Genomic DNA, 24,017 nt, shown 5'->3' with positions numbered 1-24,017 from the left:
GCACTGAGCCTTGCGGTACCCCACTAGTCACTGCCTGCCATTCTGAAAAGGACCTATTTACTCCTACTCTTTGCTTCCTGTCTGCCAGCCAGTTCTCTTTCCACATCAATACTGAACCCCCAATGCCGTGTGCTTTAAGTTTGCATACTAATCTCTTATGTGGGACCTTGTCGAAAGCCTTCTGAAAGTCCAGATATAACACATCCACTGGTTCTCCCTTATCCACTCTACTTGTTACATCCGCGAAAAATTCTATAAGAATGCACTGGGTGTTTTTGACAGGAAGGTCAGAAGAAGAATACAGGAGCTCGTCATGGTTCAACCTGAGCAGTTGTGCATCAGTGATCTATGAGCTGTTCACAGGGACGCACAACAAGATAAATGTTAACTGCTGCTGGAAGATCATTATCTCAGTGGAAGACTCACTGATCTGCCAGTGGTCTGCCCAAAAGGTCTTCCTGCATAAGATGTTGGTAAATTAATTGCTGCCGACTGGCACATTCCAGGGTGCGAGTGTATGTGGTGTGAGGGACACACTGAAGCTCAGTGCAGTCACCGCAGATGCTGTGGGGGAGTGGTCTTGGTCGAAGGTCTGGCCACCACTAGACACTGAGGGACTCAGACACTTCATGGGAGCACTGTTAAGGATGTGGTGTTCATTGACACATTGCAAGCGAAAGTACTGAATTGATGGAACGTAGAGCAAGACATGCCCCAATTTCATTAACTATATATTATGAATACATTACTTTTCTGAACTACAATAGTCTGCTCCAGAGTTAGAGGCACTGGATGCTTGCATGCTTGTACCTTAATAATCCCTGCTCTGACAGCTGCCGTGTGTGCCTCCATTGTCAGACCAGGATAAAGTGAAGCATCTGAAAGGATCTTCTTCTCCAAGCCAGCAAGGAGGGCCTCGAGTTCCTTGCGCTTTACCAGCTGTGCTGTCAGTGGTTCCCCTGTGCTGTCTTCTGATGAACCAAAGAGCAGCTTGTGGACAAGTGGGAGCAACGCCGTCTCCTTCTAAACAAACAAGAGCTGGATAGTCAGTGCTCCCCCTTGTAAACATTGAAATCAATGCAAAGCAGTATCTTTGTCATCTTAAAAAACACATTATTTTACAATTGTTGATACTTTGGCGAGGGAGACAAAGCAAGTGAATACATTATAGCTGAAAGGATACTGAACCGTGGTGGGGAATAGAAAGATCTTGGAGAGCTTGTTGTATAGGAAGGAAATGAAGATGTTGGTTTACACTGAAGATAGACACAAAATGCGGGAGTTACTCAGCAGACCAGGCAGTATCTAATGCTCCAGAGATGTTGTCCGTCCCGCTGAGTTACTCCAGCATTTTGTGTCTATCTTTGGAGAGCTTGTTCATGGATCTTTGAAGGTAGTGGAACAGTCATCTTGGAAGTGGAAAATGTTAGCACAGCCATACCTGTAACATTGTGTGGATTCTGATTGCCTCCCTACAGGATTGATGGGGCATAAGAAAGGTTTACAACATTGGCAGGACTGGAGAAGAAAGGTTGCAAAGAGAGAGTCGCCAGGAACTGCAGCAGGTAGATTGTTTGAGTGGTTATAATATTATAGAAAAAAAGACAAAATGCTGGAGTAACTCAGCGGGACAGGCAGCATCTCTGGAGAGAAGGAATGGATCATGTTTCGGATTGAGACCCTTTTTCAGACGTCTCGACCTGAAATGTCATCCATTCCTCCCCCCCAGAGATGCTGCCTGTCTCGCTGATGTCTATCTGTGCAGCATCTGCAGTTTCTCCCTATGCATAAGATGATGATATTCTTACTGGCCCATTCAGAGTAAACAAGGTAACCATCTTTCCGACACAAAGTTGGGAATGTAATTCAATTGGCACAAGGGTTTGATGCAATTAGTACAGTGGGCCAAGGGTTCACTGCCTGAATGGCTGTTGGAAGCAGAACTCACATTTACTGGGCACCTGAACCAGCAGAAGAGGCTGTGAGCGAGATTCACCTGGCCTCCCAGCACGTAAAACAGAAGGTGGGAACTATAGGTCAATTGACAGGTACATGGAGAGGACAGGTTTGGAGGAATATGGACCAAACGCAGGCAGGTGGGACTAGTGTAGCTGGGACATGTTGGCGGCTGTGGGTGAGTTGGGCCGAAGGGTCTGTTTCCACACTGTATCACTATGATTCTAATTCATCCAGCAAAAGGAAATAACTAATCATTTGGTAGCCGACATGGTTTAATAAAAATCACGTGTGACAAAACTTGACAGGATGTGATAGGGAGTTGATAAGGGAAACCTGTAAATGTAGTAGGAAGGAACTGCAAATGCTGGTTTAAACCAAAGATAGACACAATAAGCTGGAGTAATTTAGCGGCTCAGATAGCATATCTGGAGAAAAGGAATTTTCTATTTGTTTTCTCCGGAGATGCTGTCTGACCCGCTGAGTTACTCCAGTTTTTTTGTGTCTATCTCTTGTAAATGTAGTCTGTATTTAGATCTCCAAAAGGCATTTGCCACATATGAGGCTGCTGCTGCAAAAAAATATAGAGCACAAGATATTGGAGGAAGTGTACTAACATGGACTGAAAGGTGGCAGTCATATAGGAAAAAAAGTTAGAATAAATGGGTGAAAACTGCAGATGGAATAAATCTGAAAAACAAAATGCTGGGAGCACTCGGGTCAGGCTGCATCTGTAGCCAGAGAAACAGAATTCATGTTTCAAGTCAAAGACCCTTTGTCAGAACTGGGGAGAAGACAAAAGCAACTTGTAAAGCTGCACAGGTGGGTGGATGACTCTGATAGTGTAAAACCAGTTGACCATGGGGATAAGCTGCACACAAAGCTATCTGGTCATGGAGTGAATAGGAGCGGTTAGGTGATAAGAAAAATAGACAAAAGATCGTAGCTGTTGCAAAATGCAAAGAAGACATGTCTAGGAAGGAACGGCAGATGCTGGTTTAAACCGAAGATAGACAACGGGACAGGCTGCATCTCTGGAGAGAAGGAATGGGTGACGTTTCAGGTGGAGACGCTTTTCAGACAAGACATAACTGGCAGGTCAGCATGGACATGCCCTCCACTTTTGGATAGAGATTTTAAAAAACAAGCCAACCCAATTATCACAAATGTGCAACTGATACCAACAGAGGAATCAAGGTACCCAAAATTATCGAATTCAGTTCAAGCCCAGAGGACTGCCATGAGCCCAAATGGAAGGTGAGATGCCATTCCTCAAGATTGCTTTGAGCCTCATTGCAACAGTGCAGGAAGTCGCAGACTGTTCAGTCACTCCCACATCCAAGAGTCAGATTGAGATAACATGAAGCTCAGGAGTGCCCCATGGAGCGAACACAGGTTCTCCACAAAGTAGAAACCCAACGGCAGTTTGGTTTCTCCGTGTAGAGGAGACCACGTCGTGAACACAGGGAAAGGAGCAGATGGGGGAAAGGAGAGACAGTGAGAGAAAGGAAAAAACGCAGTAGAGAGGGAGGGAGTGAGTGGGAGTTGAGTGTGAAAGAAGGGGAGGGAAGAGGGCAAGATACTTTCCGCACTTTCCTCTTCATCTCAATCTCTTGATCATCTTCAAGGCAGAAGAAGTGCTAAGTTTTGGCACAGTTAAATAAAAAGCTATTTTGGTAAACTTACATCAGTCATACTTTTAACTCTGCTTTCCAGAGCTTGCATGCTAGAGTCCATGTCCTTCTGTGCCGCATGTGCAGCCTGCAGCTCCAGCCGTGTCTGGCTGAGCTGCTCCTCCAGCAGCGCCAGTGCAGTCAGTAGCTGCTTCTGTTCATCTGTCAACCTGTAATAATAATAATAAATAAAATGTTATTAGCCAAGTATGTATACATACAAGGAACTTGCCTTGGTGCTTTGCTTGCAAAAACATGATATACAGTGGACAATTAAAAATAAAACATTTAAACATGTGAAAATAAAGCACCAGAGTTAAAACGAGGCTACAGACTTTTGGCCGTTGAGTAGAGCTACTGCTCGTGGAAAAATAAAGTTTTTATGTCTGGCTGTGGCCCGGACAAAGCAAGCCAGCAGAGCGCAGGAGCAGAGGCGGCATGGTGGTGCAGCATTAGACCTACGGGCTTACAGCACCAGAGTCAGGGTTCAATCCTGACTACCGGTGTAAGGGCGATCGTTGGTCTGCACGGACTCTGTGGGCTGAAGGGCCTGTTTCCACGCTGTACCTCTAAACTAAAAACGACGTTGATCCGTTTCACGCAGCCTCCCAAGGGTATGCTGCTACTCCACTCCTGGCTGGAAACACACAGCATCAGCGTTATACTGCTCACAGCTCAGCCACAGGCAAACCTGCTGCCGTGCCACACCCCAGGGGCATCTTGATGCATCTGCAGATAATGTGGCCTACAACATCAACACCCAACACCTAAAGGGCCTGTCCCACTTGACGAGTTTTTCAGCGACTGCCGGCATCATTGACGGACGTATCAGGTCACCGAAAAATTTGCAGCATGATGACGTATGACGCGCGGTGTTTTTTCAAATGTTACAACATTTTGTTTGTCGCCGCTGGATTTCGAAATGTTTTGGCGACACTGATATGACGCTGGCAATCGCCGAAAAAAAATCGCCAAGTGGGACAGGCCCTTAAATTAATTATTTATCTCTATCGTTGTGAGCAGTTGGTGCAGTCTAGAAACTGCCACAGCACAGCTCTGTACCTTTCCACAGCAGATTCCATTTCCTTCACCTTCTGCAACAGCATCTAGGAATAGAAATTTAAAAAAAAGTTTATTTTCAAGTTTGGAGACTTTAATTCTACTTGAAGCTACTTATTTCACAACATACTCGTCAAATTTACAAATATGTAATGCAGAAAAGTCACTTTTCCATACTTCATATTTCCTTATGACAGAGGCCATCAAATCAATGCCAGCTCTCAGAAAATCCCAGTCCTTCACAAATTTTCCTTGAAACTAGTTTCTCACAAATTCCCATCAATTGCCCGCAGAATCCACCATTCAATGTAAAGCAAACTTCACTGAACTGTAGCAGCTTAACACCCAGAGGATGGGAAATGCAGGGAATTCTCTGCCCAAGTGGCTACGGAGACCAGTCCTTGAGGCCAGTTCAACACCGAGGTGACTGGTCTTAATATCACGGAATCGAGAGTACGGCGTTAAATGATGCCGAGATATATGGTCTGACTGAGAGGTAGAGCAGCTGAGTGGGAGCATGGTGGTGCAGCGGTAGAGTTGCTGCCTCACAGCACCAGAGGCCCAGGTTCGATCCCGGGTTCTATCTGTACGGAGTTTGTACGTTCTCCCCGTGAATTTTCTCCAGGTGTTCTGGCTTCCACCCACACTCCAAGACGTATAGGTTTGTCGGCTAAATAGCTTAGTAAAATTGTAAATTGTCCATAGTGTGTGCAGGATAGTGGTAGTGTGTGTGGATTGCTGGTTGGCGCAGACTTTCCACGCTGTATCTCTAAAACAAAACAAAAAAAGACTAAAAGCAGCCATTTCAGGCAGAATGTGAAGGAAAGCTTGCCATGCTAGGACCAGAGGCCTTAGCCTCTGAATAAAGACATTCCTTTGAGAAGGAGATGAGGAAGAATTTCTTTAATCAGAGGGTGGTGAATCTGGAATTTACTGCCACCGTAGGCTGCGGAGCACCAGATCCCTCTCCCCGCACCCACCTTGTTATTGTAATCAACTGCCCGCAGCGCCGGCTCCGTCCGCTCCTCATGCATCTGCTGGATGGCGGCGATGTCAGCCTGGAAGCAAACACACGCAGCGTTACAGTCTCACCAGGGGCACGCACCCTCCCCACCTCTGCCCAACACAGAGCCAGTGCCTTTGCAGAGAGAGATTACCAAATGTGTGTAGATTCGTAGGTCGCAGTAAATTGCCTCTTCCATGTCGGCAAGTGGAGAATCGGGGGGGGGGGGGGGGGGGGGGGGGAGATTGAAGACAATATGGAAAGAATAAAGTTCAGTTTAGTTTATTGTCACCTGTACAGTGAAAAGCTTCTGTGGCATGCTATCCAGTCAGCAGAAAGACAATACATAGAAACATAGAAATTGGGTGCAGGAGTAGGCCATTCGGCCCTTCGAGCCTGCACCGCCATTCAATATGATCATGGCTGATCATCCAACTCAGTATCCCGTACCTGCCTTCTCTCCATACCTTCTGATCCCCTTAGCCACAAGGGCCACATCTAACTCCCTCTTAAATATAGCCAATGAACTGGCCTCAACTACCCTCTGTGGCAGAGAGTTCCAGAGATTCACCACTCTCTGTGTGAAAAAAGTTTTTCTCATCTCGGTTTTAAAGGATTTCCCCCTTATCCTTAAGCTGTGACCCCTTGTCCTGGACTTCCCCAACATCGGGAACAATCTTCCTGCATCTAGCCTGTCCAACCACTTAAGAATTTTGTAAGTTTCTATAAGATCCCCTCTCAATCTCCTAAATTCTAGAGAGTATAAACCAAGTCTGGGTCTGCGGGTCTGCGGAGCCGATTTCAACATCGGGAGCCTGGGAGCTCCAAACCGGCGCGGCCTTGTCGGCTTCGGAAGCCGCGGTCCCGTCAGGAAGCCGCCATTTCAGGTGGCGCAGCCGCTGAGTAGACTCTCCCGACGCCGGGGCAACACCACCCGGTGAGAACGGCCAGGAACATCGGGCCTCCGTAGAGGCAACTGCGGTGGCCTCAATAGCCTGACTTTGGGTGAACTTCGGGTTGGGAACTGGACATTGTGCCTTCCCCCACAGTGGTATCCATTGTGGGGAGATGATTTATTTTCTGTACGTAATCCTGTTAGTCTTTGTCCAAGATGGCGCGCTTTAGCTGCCGCTGCTCTCTCTTCACATTGTGTTTTTGATTTTTTGATTTTTGGACTGAATTCTGTTTTTAATTTGCGTTTCTGTGATGACTTTATTATTTATTTTATTCTGATTATATGTTTTTTATTCCTGTTAATCTTTGTAAGGTGTCCTTGAGATGTCTGAAAGGCGCCCAAAAATAAAATGTATTATTATTATTATTATTAAGTCTATCCAGTCTTTCTTCATAAGACAGTCCTGACATCCCAGGAATCAGTCTGGTGAACCTTCTCTGCACTCCCTCTATGGCAATAATGTCCTTCCTCAGATTTGGAGACCAAAACTGTACGCAATACTCCAGGTGTGGTCTCACCAAGACCCTGTACAACTGCAGTAGAACCTCCCTGCTCCTATACTCAAATCCTTTTGCTATGAAAGCTAACATACCATTCGCTTTCTTCACTGCCTGCTGCACCTGCATGCCTACTTTCAATGACTGGTGTACCATGACACCCAGGTCTCGCTGCATCTCCCTTTTCCTAATCGGCCACCATTTAGATAATAGTCTGCTTTCCTGTTTTTGCCACCAAAATGGATAACCTCACATTTATCCACATTATACTGCATCTGCCAAACATTTGCCCACTCACCCAGCCTATCCAAGTCACCTTGCAGTCTCCTAGCATCCTCCTCACAGCTAACACTGCCCTCCAGCTTTGTGTCATCCGCAAACTTGGAGATATTGCCTTCAATTCCCTCATCCAGATCATTAATATATATTGTAAATAGCTGGGGTCCCAGCACTGAGCCTTGCGGTACCCCACTAGTCACTGCCCGCCATTGTGAAAAGGACCCGTTTACTCCTACTCTTTGCTTCCTGTTTGCCAGCCAGTTCTCTATCCACATCAATACTGAACCCCCAATGCCGTGTGCTTTAAGTTTGTATACTAATCTCTTATGTGGGACCTTGTCGAAAGCCTTCTGGAAGTCTAGATACACCACATCCACTGGTTCTCCCCTATCCACGCTACTAGTTACATCCTAGAAAAATTCTATAAGATTCGTCAGACATGATTTACCTTTCGTAAATCCATGCTGACTTTGTCCAATGATTTCACCACTTTCCAAATATGCTGCTATCCCATCTTTAATAACTGACTCTAGCAGTTTCCCCACTACCGATGTTAGACTAACTGGTCTGTAATTCCCCGTTTTCTCTCTCCCTCCCTTCTTAAAAAGTGGGGTTACGTTTGCTACCCGCCAATCCTCAGGAACTACTCCAGAATCTAAAGAGTTTTGAAAGATTATTACTAATGCATCCACTATTTCTGGAGCTACTTCCTTAAGTACTCTGGGATGCAGCCTATCTGGCCCTGGGGATTTATCGGCCTTTAATCCATTCAATTTACCCAACACCATTTCCCGACTAACCTGGATTTCACTCAATTCCTCCAACTCCTTTGACCCGCGGTCCCCTGCTATCTCCGGCAGATTATTTATGTCTTCCTTAGTGAAGATGGAACCAAAGTAGTTATTCAATTGGTCCGCCATATCCTTGTTCCCCATGATCAACTCACCTGTTTCTGACTGCAAGGGACCTACATTTGTTTTAACTAATCTCTTTCTTCTTTCTTTTCACATATCTAACTAATCTCTTTCTTTTCACATATCGGGGTATTTACAGTATTAGAATCGGGGTATTTATAGTGTATAGATACATATGAGTAAAACATTTAGTGCAAGGTAAAGGTAGTAAAGTGCAATTAAAGATAGTCCGAGGGTTACCAATGAGGTATATAGTAGTTCAGGACTGCTCTCTAGTTGTGGTAAACTCATTCAGTTGCCAGATAACAAATGGATTTGATTAGTGCAAATGGGTGATCGATGGTCAGCGTGGACTCAGTGGGTCAAAGGGCCTGTTTCCATGTCATCTCTCTCAATGACTACCAGGCAGGTTAAGCAACAGGTTAACTAATAGATGGATTTCCTTCTGCATCAATCAAGGCTCTGCTCACCCCCCTATGGACAGACTCTACACATCACTGCCAGGCAGGGGTGGGGGAAGAGGCCAAGCTGCCAGCATTTGACACTCACCTGCACCCTCTCCAGTGACTCGAAGGGCAGCATGTTCTGAAGCTCCTCCAGTCTCTGAAGGGTTACCTTGCCCAGCTGCTCGATGTGGGCTGGTGTCAGCGGGGGAGGGAGGCGTATGGTTTCAGACGGCTCACCGCCCAGGTCCCGCCAAGCCCGGAAGTCAGCGGTCAGCAGCTCCAGCTCCTTCTCCATTCTGTGCACTCGCACCTGCAGGCCAGCCTAGGAACAGAGCAAGACGGTCAGCTTGGGCAGTATGGTGACACAGTGGTAGAGTTGCTGCCTTACAGCACCAGAGACCCATGCTTGACCCTGACTATAGGTGCTGCTTGTACGAAGTTTGTACGTTCTCCCCGTGACCTCCATGGGTTTTCTCCGAGATCTTCGGTTTCCTCCCACACTCCAATGATGTACTGGCTTGTAGATTAATAGGCTTAGTATTAATGTAAAATTGTCCCTAGTGTGTATGGGATGGTGTTAGTGTGCGGGGATCACTGGTCGGTCTGGACCTGGTGGACCAAAAGGCTTGTTCCCGCGCTGTATCTCTAAACTAAAGTCCATATCAACCCGACCCAAAATATAGCCATCGCCGCCCTTCAATGAGACCGTGCACCACACATTTATTGTCAAGGCCACGTTCCACAGCATGGAGGGGGACACCTCCAACCTAATGCAGGCCAACTGCAGCCAACACAGGCAAACTCTCCATCCTGCAACCCCATCTCAACCCCCAACTCTCCACCCCATTCACTCTGCCCCCAACCCACCCAGCAGCCCACCCCTTCTCCTACACTTATCTCACATCTCTCCTCTATTTTCCCCTCAACTACTTTCTCCCCAGGGTGGAAATGTCAAAGACCAGAGGGTACAGCTTACGATGAGAGAGATAAAGTATAAAAGGTGATAGGTTTTTTATACCAGGTGGATGCTTGGAACACGCTCTGCCAGGAGACGCGGTGGAGGCAGATACGATAGAGGCATTTGATAGTCGTATGGAGATGCAGGGAATGGCGGGATATGGATCGTGTGCAGGCAAGCAAGATTAGTCATCTTTGCATTATGTTCCACATTGACATTGTGGGCTGAAATGCTATTCCCCTGCTGCTATCTCCTCCCACCCACATTTCCAGCACTCCTCTGCCTTTCATCTCGGCTCACCCATTCCCCCACTGGCCATGGGAAAGCTTTGATCAACATTTCTCCAGTGACAGCCCCGGTGCTTGGGTTCAAGTCGTTCCAGCAACAACACTTACGGGCTGCAGGAAGGTCAAATCCTACCTCGGGCGTGTGTCTGTGTCTGTGTGTGTGTGTGTGTGTGTGTGTCTGTGTCTGTGTCTGTGTCTGTGTCTGTGTCTGTGTGTGTGTGTGTGTGTGTGTGTGTGTGTGTGTGCGCGCGACACCTCTCGGGTGTGAAATTAAACGCTGCCTTGTCCCTGGGTGGCAGCTGTGGCCAACACCTCCCAACTACAGCCACAAAGCTGCAAGTCTCACTGCACTTTCTGCCTGGGGATTGTGTGCATTTTATTTTAGTGATACAGCAAGGAAACAGGTCCTTTGGCCCACCGTGTCCGCACCGACCAGCGATCCCCATGCACTAACACTATCCCACACGGTACCCGGACGTGGTGCCGACAGACAAGAAGCCAAAGCAAAGAAGTCGAGGCCAAAGAACTGAATGGAAACGAGGCCGAAACGCCAATAAACCGAAAGAGTCCGAAGACGAAATGCCTAATAAACGAAAGGATGGGACGCCTAAATGCAAACCAACCAAAAGGGCGGGACGCCTAAAAGCCAACGAACCGAAAAGCTGCGTCGCCTAAAAGCAAACTTACCGAATGGCTGCTCTGTCGAAACGCCACCTATCCGAAAGGCGGTGTCGCCTACAGGCCAAAGGACCGACTACCAAACAGAAACGTCCAATAGCGGACATGACGTTGCCGGGCGGCAAGACTTGTCAGCGATTGGTCCAGACCCCCGCGTCCATCACATCACTGTGAAGGCATGAACATTGTCCCAAACCTCCGCTCCACCCAGCGGGTGGCCGTGGGAGTGTGGGGGCTGTCCCGAGGGATGCACACATTCGGCCGCTTTCAACTTGGTGCTTGGGTTCAGATTGCCCAGTCACCTATGGCTTGTGTGGGAAAATGAACCCCACGTCTGGGAGTGTGGGAGGAAACCGAAGATCTCAGAGAAAACCCTTGCAGTCACAGAGAGAAAGTACAAACTTCATACAGACAGAACCCGTAATCAGGATTGAACCCGGGTCTCCGGTGCTGCAAGCACTGTAAGGCAGTAACTCTACCGCTATGCCACCGTGCCGCCCTTGTTTCCACATCTACTGACCGGAGCAGACATCCATACCATGTGCGGTAACCGTCAAATGACAAAGATTACCCCGAGAATGCTTTGGATCTAAATAAGTACGAGTTGTCCCATGGACTTTTCTCACGAGGGAGGTAAGCTGGCCACACAGAAGCGTGCAGCTAATGAAGGGTGTGCAAACCACACACACGGGTGGTTAGCTCAAAGCTGCACAACACGGCTAGTGTCGAGAAACCAGCTAGCAAGCTGTCAGAATGCATAGGAGGGAACTGCAGATGTTGGTTTAAACTGAAGATAGACGCAAAAACTGGAGTAACTCAGCGGGTCAAGTAGCATCTCCAGAGAGAAAGAATGGATGACGTTTCGGGTCGAGAACTTCCAGAAATGTCACCTATTCCTTTTCTCCGGTGAATCTGCCTGACCTGCTGAGTTACTCCAGCATTTAATGTTTCGCAAGTCTGTGCAGTTGTGCACAGTGGTCGGTTCAGTGGTGTTGGGAGCGTGGACGACAGCAGTCTGGGTCCTTGTTGCTGATCTGGAAGCATAGGGCTCAGGTCTGCAGAATCATACAACACGGAGACAGGCTATTCAGCCCAACATTGAAGCTGACCAAGTTACCTCGCAGTGCCAGAGATCTGGGTTTGACCCAGACCCCGGGTGCTCTCTTGCGTACATTCTCCCTATGACCACGGGAGTTTCCTCAAGGTGCTTCGGTTTCCTCCCACATCCGAGGGGCGACACGGTGGCTCTCATCATTTTATATACGTCTATAAGGTTCAGCCTCCTACAGCGCCAGAGACCTGGGTTCGATCCTGACTACGGATGCTGTCTGTATGGAGTTTGTACGTTCTCCCCGCGACCACGTGGGTATTCCCCAGGTCCCTAGCTTTCAAGAGAGAGCTAGATACGGCTTTTAAAAATAGCGGAGTCAGGGGATATGGGGAAAAGGCAGGAACGGGGTACTGATTGGGGATGATCAGCCATGATCACGTTGAATGCTCGAAGGGCTGAATGGCCTACTCCTGCACCTATTGTCTATTGTGCTCCGGTTTCCTCCCACATTCCAAAGACGCACAGGTTTGTAGGTTAATTGGCTTCAGTAAAGATTGTAAGTTGGCCCTAGTGTGTAGACTAGTGCTAGTGTACGGGGATCGCTGGTCGGCGCAGACTCGGTGGGCCCAAGTGTCTGTTTCTACGCAGTATCTCTAAACTAATCCTAAAGATGGGTGGGTTTATAGGTCGTTTGTCCTCTATAAATTGCTCCTTGGTGTGAGGATGAGAAAGTGGGATAACATGGAACTAGTGTGAATGGGTGATCGATGGTTAGCAAGAACTTGGTGGACCGAAGCTCCTGTTACCATGCTGTATTCCTAAACATAGCAAGTCATATTTGCTAGTGTCTGGTTCATACCCCTCCAAACCTTTCCTGTCCATGCACCTGACCAAGTGTCTTTTAAATGCTGCCGTTATAATAGAGGTGGATACCTCTATTATAACTTCCTTTGACAGCTCGCTCCATTTACACACTGCCCTTTGTGCAAAAAAAGTTACACCTCAGGTCCCTTTTAAATCTTGCCCCTCTAATCTTAAACCTACACCCTCTAGTTTACCAGGGCAAAAGACTGATTTTCGTGCTCCTCATCATTTTATATACATCTATAAGGTTCAGCCTCCTACACTACATGGTAAAGACCCAGCCTCTTTGGCCTCTCTTTCTAACTCAAACCCTCCACACCCAGTAACATTACAACATTTTTTTTTTTTAATGCAGGGAAATGATACTGAGGAACTATGGGCGGCACAGTGGCGCAGCGGTAGTTGCTGCCTTACAGCGCCAGAGACCCGGGTTTGATTCTCACTACGGGTGCTGTCTGTACAGAGTTTGTGCGTTCTCCCCGTGATCTGCATAAGTTTTCTCCAAGATCTTTGGCTTCCTCCCACACTCCAAAGACGTGCAGGTTTGTTGGTTAATTGGCTTGGTATAAATGTAAACTTGTCCCTAGTGTGTGTAGTACTGTTAATGTGCGAGCATCGCTGGTCGGTGTGGACTCGGTGGGCCGAAAGGCCAGTTTCCATGCTCTATCTCTAAACTAAACTGATCCTGCAGCTTTGTCCTTGATTCAGTATTCAGTTACGGCAGGCTGGAGTGGGATTCAGAGGGTGAATTCAAGGAGGTGCACTGCCCCTGCTGTCATTCTTGGGTACTCTGTCTCTCCCACCCTTCCCTTTCAGATCTGCGAAGCACATGCCACTAGCTGCACTAGTGCTGCGGCCAATTCACATGCCATTCCCACTGCAAGCATCAGCTGCATCAGGAGGACAGGCCTCCAGTGTAAGTGAACGGGCAACCAGACAAAGGCACAGTGAGAATCCGGGAGGGATGGATGATTGAAGCCAATGCACAATAGACAAGGAGGGAGAGTCGGCCAAATGTATTCGGTATTGTGATTGGCAAGAGGGACAGTCTATTGAAGTGTATTGGCAGGGAGGACAGCCTATTCTGATCAACAGGATGGCCGATTAGGTCAGACTTGGCCACAGAAGGACGGAGAACAACTTCCAACCCACTAAAACCCACGCATGGAATTTTAAATATGCATTTTAAGCTCCTACTGCTGTGGAAGAATTTCAGTGAATGCCGAGATCCATCAGGTACTCACTGGTTTCTGACACTCTGAACAGACATTTGGACAGAAATATTGACAAAGGGTTTAGAGGACTGTGGGCCAAATGTGCCCAGTTCTCCAACTTGCTTGGCAAGGCCAACTAACAACATGTTGCATGACTACAACACCATGACCATCCTGGAGTCCCAGGGATGGACATGATTGTGTCGAGGACCTCCTGTGATTGTGCAAGTTACTGGGTCGCTGGTGGCTGTACCAGAATGTGGGAAAGGGGTGAATGGACTGCGAGGGATCCTGCAGCCAGGACAGCTCCAGGGTAATAAGGTAATAAGTGATAGGAGCAGAATTAGGCCATTCAGCCCATCTACGCCATTCAATCATGGCTGATCTATCTCTCCCTCCTAACCCCATTCTCCTGCCTTCTCCCCATAACCCGACACCTAGACTGCTCACGGGCAGCCGTGACCTGCGGAGGCGGAGGGGCCAGGAGGAAGAGCGAGAGTGCACAAGGATGGGACTCACCTGAGGGCTCACCTGAGTGCTTTCCAGCACGCCCGGCTTCTCGGCACGAGACCAGATACTTCTGGATAACATCAAGAGGCCAACACCTGCAGAGGCAGAAAGGTTGCACTGAAGCAAGAAACATAGAAATTAGGTGCAGGACTAGGCCATTCGGCCCTTCGAGCCTGCACCGCCATTCAATATGATCATGGCTGATCATCCAACTCAGTATCCCGTACCTGCCTTCTCTCCATACCCTCTGATCCCCTTAGCCACAAGGGCCACATCTAACTCCCTCTTAAATATAGCCAATGAACTGGCCTCGACTACCCTCTGTGGCAGAGAGTTCCAGAGATTCACCACTCTCTGTGTGAAAAAAGTTCTTCTCATCTCGGTTTTAAAGGATTTCCCCCTTATCCTTAAGCTGTGACCCCTTGTCCTGGACTTCCCCAACATCGGGAGCAATCTTCCTGCATCTAGCCTGTCCAACCCCTTAAGAATTTTGTAAGTTTCTATAAGATCCCCTCTCAATCTCCTAAATTCTAGAGAGTATAAACCAAGTCTATCCAGTCTTTCTTCATAAGACAGTCCTGACATCCCAGGAATCAGTCTGGTGAACCTTCTCTGCACTCCCTCTATGGCAATAATGTCCTTCCTCAGATTTGGAGACCAAAACTGTACTGCAATACTCCAGGTGTGGTCTCACCAAGACCCTGTACAACTGCAGTAGAACCTCCCTGCTCCTATACTCAAATCCTTTTGCTATGAAAGCTAACATACCATTCGCTTTCTTCACTGCCTGCTGCACCTGCATGCCTACTTTCAATGACTGGTGTACCATGACACCCAGGTCTCGCTGCATCTCCCCTTTTCCTAATCGGCCACCATTTAGATAATAGTCTGCTTTCCTGTTTTTGCCACCAAAATGGATAACCTCACATTTATCCACATTATACTGCATCAGCCAAACATTTGCCCACTCACCCAGCCTATCCAAGTCACCTTGCAGTCTCCTAGCATCCTCCTCACAGCTAACCCTGCCCCCCAGCTTAGTGTCATCCGCAAACTTGGAGATATTGCCTTCAATTCCCTCATCCAGATCATTAATATATATTGTAAATAGCTGGGGTCCCAGCACTGAGCCTTGCGGATACCCCACTAGTCACTGCCTGCCATTGTGAAAAGGACCCGTTTACTCCTACTCTTTGCTTCCTGTTTGCCAGCCAGTTCTCTATCCACATCAATACTGAACCCTCAATGCCGTGTGCTTTAAGTTTGTATACTAATCTCTTATGTGGGACCTTGTCGAAAGCCTTCTGGAAGTCCAGATACACCACATCCACTGGTTCTCCCCTATCCACGCTACTAGTTACATCCTCGAAGAATTCTATAAGATTCGTCAGACATGATTTACCTTTTGTAAATCCATGCTGACTTTGTCCAATGATTTCACCACTTTCCAAATGTGCTGCTATCCCATCTTTAATAACTGACTCTAGCAGTTTCCCCACTACCGATGTTAGACTAACTGGTCTGTAATTCCCCGTTTTCTCTCTCCCTCCCTTCTTAAAAAGTGGGGTTACGTTTGCTACCCGCCAATCCTCAGGAACTACTCCAGAATCTAAAGAGTTTTGAAAGATTATTACTAATGCATCCACTATTTCTGGAGCTACTTCCTTAAGTACTCTGGGATGCAGCCTATCTGGCCCTGGGGATTTATCGGCCTTTAATCCATTCAATTTACCCAACACCACTTCCCGGCTAACCTGGATTTCACTCAATTCCTCCAACTCCTTTGACCCACGGTCCCCTGCTATTTCCGGCAGATTATTTATGTCTTCCTTAGTGAAGACGGAACCAAAGTAGTTATTCAATTGGTCCGCCATATCCTTGTTCCCCATGATCAACTCACTTGTTTCTGACTGCAAGGGACCTACATTTGTTTTAACTAATCTCTTTCTTTTCACATATCTATAAAAACTTTTGCAGTCAGTTTTTATGTTCCCTGCCAGTTTTCTTTCATAATCTATTTTTCCTTTCCTAATTAAGCCCTTTGTCCTCCTCTGCTGGTCTCTGAATTTCTCCCAGTCCTCCGGTATGCTGCTTTTTCTGGCTAATTTGTACGCATCATCCTTCGCTTTGATACTATCCCTGATTTCCCTTGTTATCCACGGATGCACTACCTTCCCTGATTTATTCTTTTGCCAAACTGGGATGAACAATTTTTGTAGTTCATCCATGCAGTCTTTAAATGTCTTCCATTGCATATCCACCGTCAACCCTTTTAGAATTAATTGCCAGTCAATCTTGGCCAATTCACGTCTCATACCCTCAAAGTTACCTTTCTTTAAGTTCAGAACCATTGTTTCTGAATTAACAATGTCACTCTCCATCCTAATGAAGAACTCAACCATATTATGGTCACTCTTGCCCAAGGGGGCACGTACAACAAGACTGCTAACTAACCCTTCCTCATTACTCAATACCCAGTCTAAAATAGCCTGCTCTCTCGTTGGTTCCTCTACATGTTGATTTAGATAACTATCCCGCATACATTCCAAGAAATCCTCTTCCTCAGCACCCCTGCCAATTTGATTCACCCAATCTATATGTAGATTGAAGTCACCCATTATAACTGTTTTGCCTTTGTCGCACGCATTCTAATTTCCTGTTTGATACCATCTCCAACTTCACTACTACTGTTAGGTGGCCTGTACACAACACCCACCAGCGTTTTCTGCCCCTTAGTGTTTCGCAGCTCTACCCATACCGATTCCATATCCTCCAAACTAATGTCCTTCCTTTCCATTGCGTTAATCTCCTCTCTAATCAGCAATGCTACCCCACCTCCTTTTCCTTTCTCTCTATCCTTCCCTGGATGTTCAGCTCCCAGCCTTGGTCACCCTGGAGCCATGTCTCCGTGATCCCAACCATATCATAGTCATTAATAGCTATCTGCACATTCAACTCATCCACCTTATTACGAATGCTCCTTGCATTGAGACACAAAGCCTTCAGGCTTGTTTTTACAACACTCTCACCCCTTATACAATTATGTTGAAAAGTGGCCCTTTCTGATTTTTGTCCTGGTTTTGTCTGCCTGCCACCCATTGCTTCTACCCTCATTTTACACCCCTCTGTCTCTACGCTCACACATTTAAGAAACCCTTTCCCTTTAACTCCATCCGCCACTATCCCATTCGACGCCCCACCCCCCTTATTCAGTTTAAAACCACCCGTGTAGCAGTGGCAAACCTGCCTGCCAACATTCAAGGTATGCAGTCGCCTCTGTCCGCTCACTGCACTCAGTCTGCCTGGACCTACCAGATCTCCCAGTTGCCAAACACTTTAATTACCCTTCCCATTCCCACACTTAACCTTTCTGTCCTGGGCCTCCTCCACTGTCAAACACAAATTGGAGGAACAACATCTCATATTTTACTTAGGCAGCTTAAAATTCAGCAGTGTGAATATTGATTTCTATAAGTTCAAGTAAACCTTGCATTCCCTCTCTCTCCATCCCTCCCCCACCCAAGTTGTACCAGCTTCAAAGTCGTCTTGATGAGTTTCATTGTCTATAGACTTTCTCACCCAACAAACAGCTAACAACGGCCTGTTTCTTTTGTCAGTTACTTTTTTGCATATCTTTCATTCATTTGTTCTATATCTCTCTACATCACCGTCTATATCTCTCATTTCCCTTTCCCTCGACCCTCAGTCTGAAGAAGGGTCTCCACCCAAAACGTCACCTATTTCTTTTCTCCAAAGATTCTGTCTGACCTGCTGAGTTACTCCAGCATTTTGTGTTTATCTTCGGTGTAAACCAGCACCTGCAGTTCCTTCCCACACATTAACCTTTGCTTTTTACCACAAATCTAATTTTGGTTCCAATGTACCACTCACCTTTTACCTTTTGACCAGCCTGCCATGTGGGACCTTGCCAAAAACCTTAATGAAAACCATAGTCTCCATGAAACATGCTGCCCTTATCAATTCTTTGTCACCAACTCAAACATTTAAAAATCAGTCAAACAGAGCTTTCCTGCATGAACTCCATCCTGATGACCTCTCCTTAACTCAACTTTTAGACAATAGACAATAGGTGCAGGAGTAGGCCATTCGACCCAGCACCGCCATTTCATATGACCATTGCTGATCATCCACAATCAGTACCCCGTTCCTGCCTTCTCACCATATACATTGACTCCGCTATCTTTAAGAGCTCTATCTCACTCTCTTGAAAGCATCCAGAGAATTGACATGCACTAGCAAGAATGTCCTTCCTCAAATTTGGAGACCAAAACTCAGATTAGATTCAGATTCAACTTTAATTGTCATTGTCAGTGTACAATACAGAGACAATGAAATGCAGTTAGCATCTCCCTGGAAGAGCGACATAGAATATGATTTCAATAAATAAATCTATTTACATGACTGCATGTAAAACTGCACACAATACTCCAGGTGTGGTCTCACTAGGGCTCCGTACAACGGCAGAAGGAACTCAACTCCTCTTGTTATGAAAGGCCAACATGCCATTAGCTTTCTCCACTGCCTGCTTTACCTGCATGCTTACTCTCAGTTCTAAAAATCATTCATTTCTAAATTAATTTTATACCAGTTAAAATCTATTGCAATCATTTGTCCTCCACAGGTTAAGCTAACTGGCCTGTAATTTCTTGGGCTCTCCCATGCTCCCATTTTAAACAACCGTATGTTAGTAATCTAATCCTCCAGTATTACTCCTGCAGTGAGGAAGAATTAAAATGTCACGGTTGGAGCATCTATAATTTCTTCCCCTGGCTCCGTTCAACATCCTGGGATACATTTCATCCGAGCCTGGTGAGTTACCCATTGACTAAAATGACAGGACTCTTGATGCCTCCCCTTATTCTCTGCACGTCCCATACAATATTTCACATTTGTTTACTGTAACAATATTATCCCCCTCGTATGAATAGTTACAACTAATCAAGGTTCACCTCCGGGGAATTGAAATCCAACAACATTGTCCTTGCACATTTAAGTTAGACAAAAGTGCTGGAGAAACTCAGCAGGGTGCAGCAGCATCTAAGGAGCAAAGGAAATAGGCAACGTTTCGGGCCGAAACCCTTCTTCAGACTGATGTAGGGTGGGGTGGGGGGGGGGGGGATGGGGAGAAGAAAGGAAAAAGGAAGAGGAGGAACCCGAGGGCTGAGAAGGGGAGGAGACAGCAAGGGCTACCGGAAATTGGTGAATTCAATGTTTATGCCACTAGGGTGCAGACTGCCCAAGCGGAATATGAGGTGCTGTTCCTCCAATTTCTGGTGGTGCTCACTCTGGCCATGGAGGATGCCCAGGATAGAGAGGTCGGGTTCGGAATGGGAGGGGGAGTTGAAGTGCTGAGCCACCGGGAGATCAGGTTGGTTAATGCGGATCGAGCGGAGGTATTCGGCGAAACGATCGCCAAGCCTACGCTTGGTCTCACCGATGTAGATCAGCTGACATCTAGAGCAGCCTTGCACATTTACACTTGTTGGAAATATCCTTATGAACTCTCTATTTATGAATCATCACACCCTATTTGGGGTCAACAGTGCACTCACAAGCCAGCAATTGCCCATTTTGATCTTACATTCGACATTGATGACTTTCTAACATATCATTCCTTCTGAAGATAGTCGCAAATGCTGAAATAAGATCAGCAGGACAGGCAGCATCTCTGGAGAAAAGGAATGGGTGACGTTTTGGAGCAAGACCCTTCTTCGATTCAAACTAGCAGCTGCAGTTCCTGCCTACACATATCATCCCTTTCACAGTTTACAGCGTTTCATTAACTAGTACTGTCATCCCTCAGTCTCCCTTCTCCATAATGAGCTGCCCAGAACAAAATCAGAGTGAAAGCAAGTCATCCTGCAACATAGACCAGTACAGCACAGGAACAGGATCTTCGGCCCAATGTCTGTGCCGAACATGATGCCAAGTTAAACTAAGTTCAACCTGCATGTGATCCATTTCCCACCATTCCCTGTATATCCATGTGCCTATCTAAAATCTAAAATATTCTTAAACATCAACTATCGTATCTGCTTCCACCATTATCCCGGGAAGCACGTTCCAGATACCCACCACTCTTAAATAACAATTTTGGGGCCATATCTCCTTTAAACATCGTCACTCTAACCTGAAAGCTACGCCCTCTAGCCGTTGACATTTTCCCCTCGATGGAATCCTTGCATCAAGTGGGGCCACACTCCTCCATTGGATTTTTCCGCCTTTCTTTCCTCTTCCTCCCAAACACTCACTAACTTCATGCCCTTGTTCCCTGTTCTGCCCATCTTCCCCCCAAATATTGGCTCAAATTTCCTTCCATACCAAAGCATATCAACCCATCCAAACGGCGTTAGCAAACCCATCGAGGAGATTGGTCCCAGCCTCGAGGTGCCACCTGCCCTCAGAACCAGTGTCAATGCCCGAGGAATATTCAGCCCTCTCTCCTGCACCATCACTCCCCTACTCATCGCCCATCCCACACCTACACTCACTGTACCAGCTACTGGGAGTAATCTGGAGATTAGCATCTTTGCACGCGTTAGAACACCGAGATTATCAAATACAAGCACCCTGATGATAGAATATGAAGACAGGGATGTAACGCTGAGGCTTTATAAGGCACAGGCAAGACCACATTTGGAGTATTGTGAGCGGTTTTGGGCTCCACCTCTGAAGAAGGAAATGCTGGCGTTGGAGAGGGTCCAGAGGAGGTTTACGAGAATGATCCCAGGATTGAGTGGGTTGACGTGTGATGAGCATTTGTAGGCACTGGGCCTGTACTCACTGGACCTGTACTCGCTGTAGGATGAGGAGGGACTTCATTGAAACTTGCGAATAGTGAAAAGCCTGGATAGAGTGGACGTGGAGAGGATGTTCTCACTAGTGAGAGAGTATAGGACCCGAGGCCATAGCCTCAGAACAAAATCACGTACCTTTAGAAAGGAGACAAGATGGAATTTATTTAGTTAGGGGGTGGTGAATCTCTGGAGGCAAAGTCAATGGGTATTTTTAAGGTGGAGATTGATAAGATTCTTGATTAGTACGGGTGTAGAGGTTATGGGGAACAGGCAGGAGAATGGGGTTGAGAGGGAAAGATAGATAAGCCATGATTGAATAGTGGAGTAGACTTGATGGGCCAAATGGCCTAATTCTGCTCCTATAATTTATGAACAATATAACACAACCACAATTCAGCTGCTTGGACCTCACTCTCTAATTCCAATAAGAACTTTGGGCTCCGGATACTCAGTTGACACTATAAATTCACCAGTGTTGTTCTGTCAAACAGACTGCTAAATACAGCCCAGGACCCACCCCAATCCTTCCCTCCACCTTTAATCCTTTACTCTCAACATGACTGTTTCTCCTCATGCTTTGCCACAACTGCTCGAACCCTCAGTGAAGATTTTCTCTTCATATTGTCCTGCAGTCATCAATGATCGATGAAGTGAGATGTGAAATGGAGCAGGTCCTTACCCAGTAATGCCAGCAACACCAGCAGCATCCACTTCTTCACGTGAGGGACAAACCTGGAGGGGAAACACACACGTCAGCCGGCTATTGAACCCAACCCCGTCTCAAGCGAGATGGACACAAAAAACTGCCGTAACTCTGTGGGTCAGGCAGCATCTCTGGAGTCTGAAGAAGGGCGTTGTCCTGAAACGTCACCCATTCCTTCTCTCCAGAGATGCTGCCCGACCCGCTGAGTTACTCTAGCTTTTTGCGTCTATCTTCGGTTTAAAACACCATCTCCAGTTCCTTCCCACACACACGTTTCAAGCAAATCGAATCCTCCCATCAAACAGACAGAATCAGGTCAATGATTATGGTCAAGAGATGGACAGACCCCTCCATGGACCCACGCTGCTGACAGACCTTCACTCCACACACCCAAAGCTCAGAGCCACAGTGACACTGGTGCAAAGATTAGTCAACCTAGGGTACAGGATCAGAGGGCTGTTCTTTGCTGGATGTATCTGGGGTAGAGTGTGGGCAGGTTATCTTATAGTCTGTGGCTCAAAGGGTCGAATGGCCTATTCCTGCAACTATTTTTCTATGTTTCTAGTGGGTTTATCTGGGGTAGTACAAGTGGGTTGGCCTGTGGTGGGTTTATCTGGGGTACAATAAATGGGTTATCATTTTTTAAGTTTAGTTTAAAGACACAGCACAGAAACAGGCCCTTCGGCCCACCGAGTCAGCACCGAGGAACGATTCCCGCCCACTAACACTACCCTACACAGACTAGTCATAGAGTGATACAGTTTGGAAACAGGCCCTTTGGCCCAACTTGCCCATACTGACCAACAATATCCCAGCTACACTTATCCCACTTGTCGGTGCTTAGTCCATATTCCTCCAAACCTGTCCTATCCATGTACCTATCTAACTGTTTTTTCTAAATGATGGGATAGTCTCAGCCTCAACTACCTCCACTGGCAACTTGTTCGATACACCCACCACACTCTGTGTGGAAAAAGTTACCCTTTGGATTCCTATTAAATCGTTTCCCCTTCACCTTGTACATATGTCCTCTGGTCCTCGATTCCCCTACTCTGGGCAAGAAACTGTGCATCTATTGCTCTCATGATTTTGTATACCTCTATAAGATCTGCCCTCATCCTGCTGCACTCCATGGAATAGAAATCCAGCCTTCTCAACCTCTCCCTACAGCTCACACCCTCTAGTCCTGGCAACATCCTCGTAAATCTTCTCCGAACCTTTCAAGCTTGACAATATCTTTCCTATAACATGGTGCCCAGAACTGAACACAATATTCTAAATGCGGTCTCACCAACGTCTTATACAACTGCAACATGACCTCCCAACTTCTATACTCAATGCTCTGACTGATGAAGGCCAAAGTGCCAAACTGACCACCTTATCTACCTGCGACTTGACTGTCATGGAACTATTCGCTAGATCCCTCTGCTCTACAACACTACCCAGAGGCCTACCATTTACTGTGTAGGTCCTGCACTTGTTCAATGTCCCAAAACGCAACACCTCACACTTTGTTCCATCAATCATTCCTCTGCCCACCTGACCAATCGATCCAGATCCTGCTGCAATCGTTCACAACCATCTTCACTATCTGCAAAACCACTAACTTTTGTATCATCTGCAAACTTGCTAATCTTGCCCAGTATGTTCTCATCCAAATAGATGACAAACAGTAACAGGCCAAGCACCGAACCCAGAGGCACACCACTAGTCACAGGCCTCCAGTCCGAGAAGCAACCTTCCACCATCACGCTCTGCTTCCTTCTACGGAACCAAGTTCCTATCAATTCAGCTATCTCTCCTTGCATCCCATGAGATCCAACCTTCCAGAGCAGCCTACCATGCAGAACCTTGTCAAACAGCTCTGCCCTCATCGACCTTTTTGGTCACATCTTCAAAAAAATCAATCTTATTTGTGAGACACGACCTCCCACATACAAAACCATGCTGACTATCCCCATTCAGCCCTTGCCCATCCAAATGCCTGTATAACCTATCCCTCAGAATACTCTCCAGTAACTTTCCAGCTACAGATGTTAAGCGCACCGGCCTATAGTTCCCAGCATTTTCCCTGCAGCCCTTCTTGAAAAGAGGCACAACATTTGCCACCCTCCAGTCTTCCAGCACCTCTCCTGTATTTAAGGACGACTCG

At 46.9% G+C, this 24,017-nt stretch overlaps 1 protein-coding gene across 3 annotated transcripts in view; it reads right to left on the bottom strand.

The window, feature by feature from the left end:
- sun2 (Sad1 and UNC84 domain containing 2) overlaps positions 1 to 24,017 on the bottom strand; it is a 70,295-nt gene that overhangs the window by 15,449 nt on the left and 30,829 nt on the right. For 2 of the 3 annotated variants that reach the window (XM_033013548.1, XM_033013549.1), the window contains exons 7-13: positions 21,842 to 21,894; positions 14,354 to 14,439; positions 8,886 to 9,104; positions 5,669 to 5,746; positions 4,692 to 4,735; positions 3,643 to 3,799; positions 811 to 1,023 (exon numbers count right to left, since the gene is read on the bottom strand). In XM_033013548.1, the coding sequence (XP_032869439.1) occupies positions 811 to 1,023; positions 3,643 to 3,799; positions 4,692 to 4,735; positions 5,669 to 5,746; positions 8,886 to 9,104; positions 14,354 to 14,439; positions 21,842 to 21,894 (850 nt within the window). The remainder of the gene's footprint in view (positions 1 to 810; positions 1,024 to 3,642; positions 3,800 to 4,691; positions 4,736 to 5,668; positions 5,747 to 8,885; positions 9,105 to 14,353; positions 14,440 to 21,841; positions 21,895 to 24,017) is intronic. The other variant, XM_033013550.1, reaches the window with a different exon arrangement.

This window comes from Amblyraja radiata, chromosome 38 (genome assembly GCF_010909765.2).
Source record: "Amblyraja radiata isolate CabotCenter1 chromosome 38, sAmbRad1.1.pri, whole genome shotgun sequence".
Lineage (NCBI taxonomy): Eukaryota > Metazoa > Chordata > Chondrichthyes > Rajiformes > Rajidae > Amblyraja > Amblyraja radiata.
The sequence above is the reverse complement of the archived record's forward strand: the minus strand, read 5'-3'. Positions and strand labels throughout refer to the sequence as shown.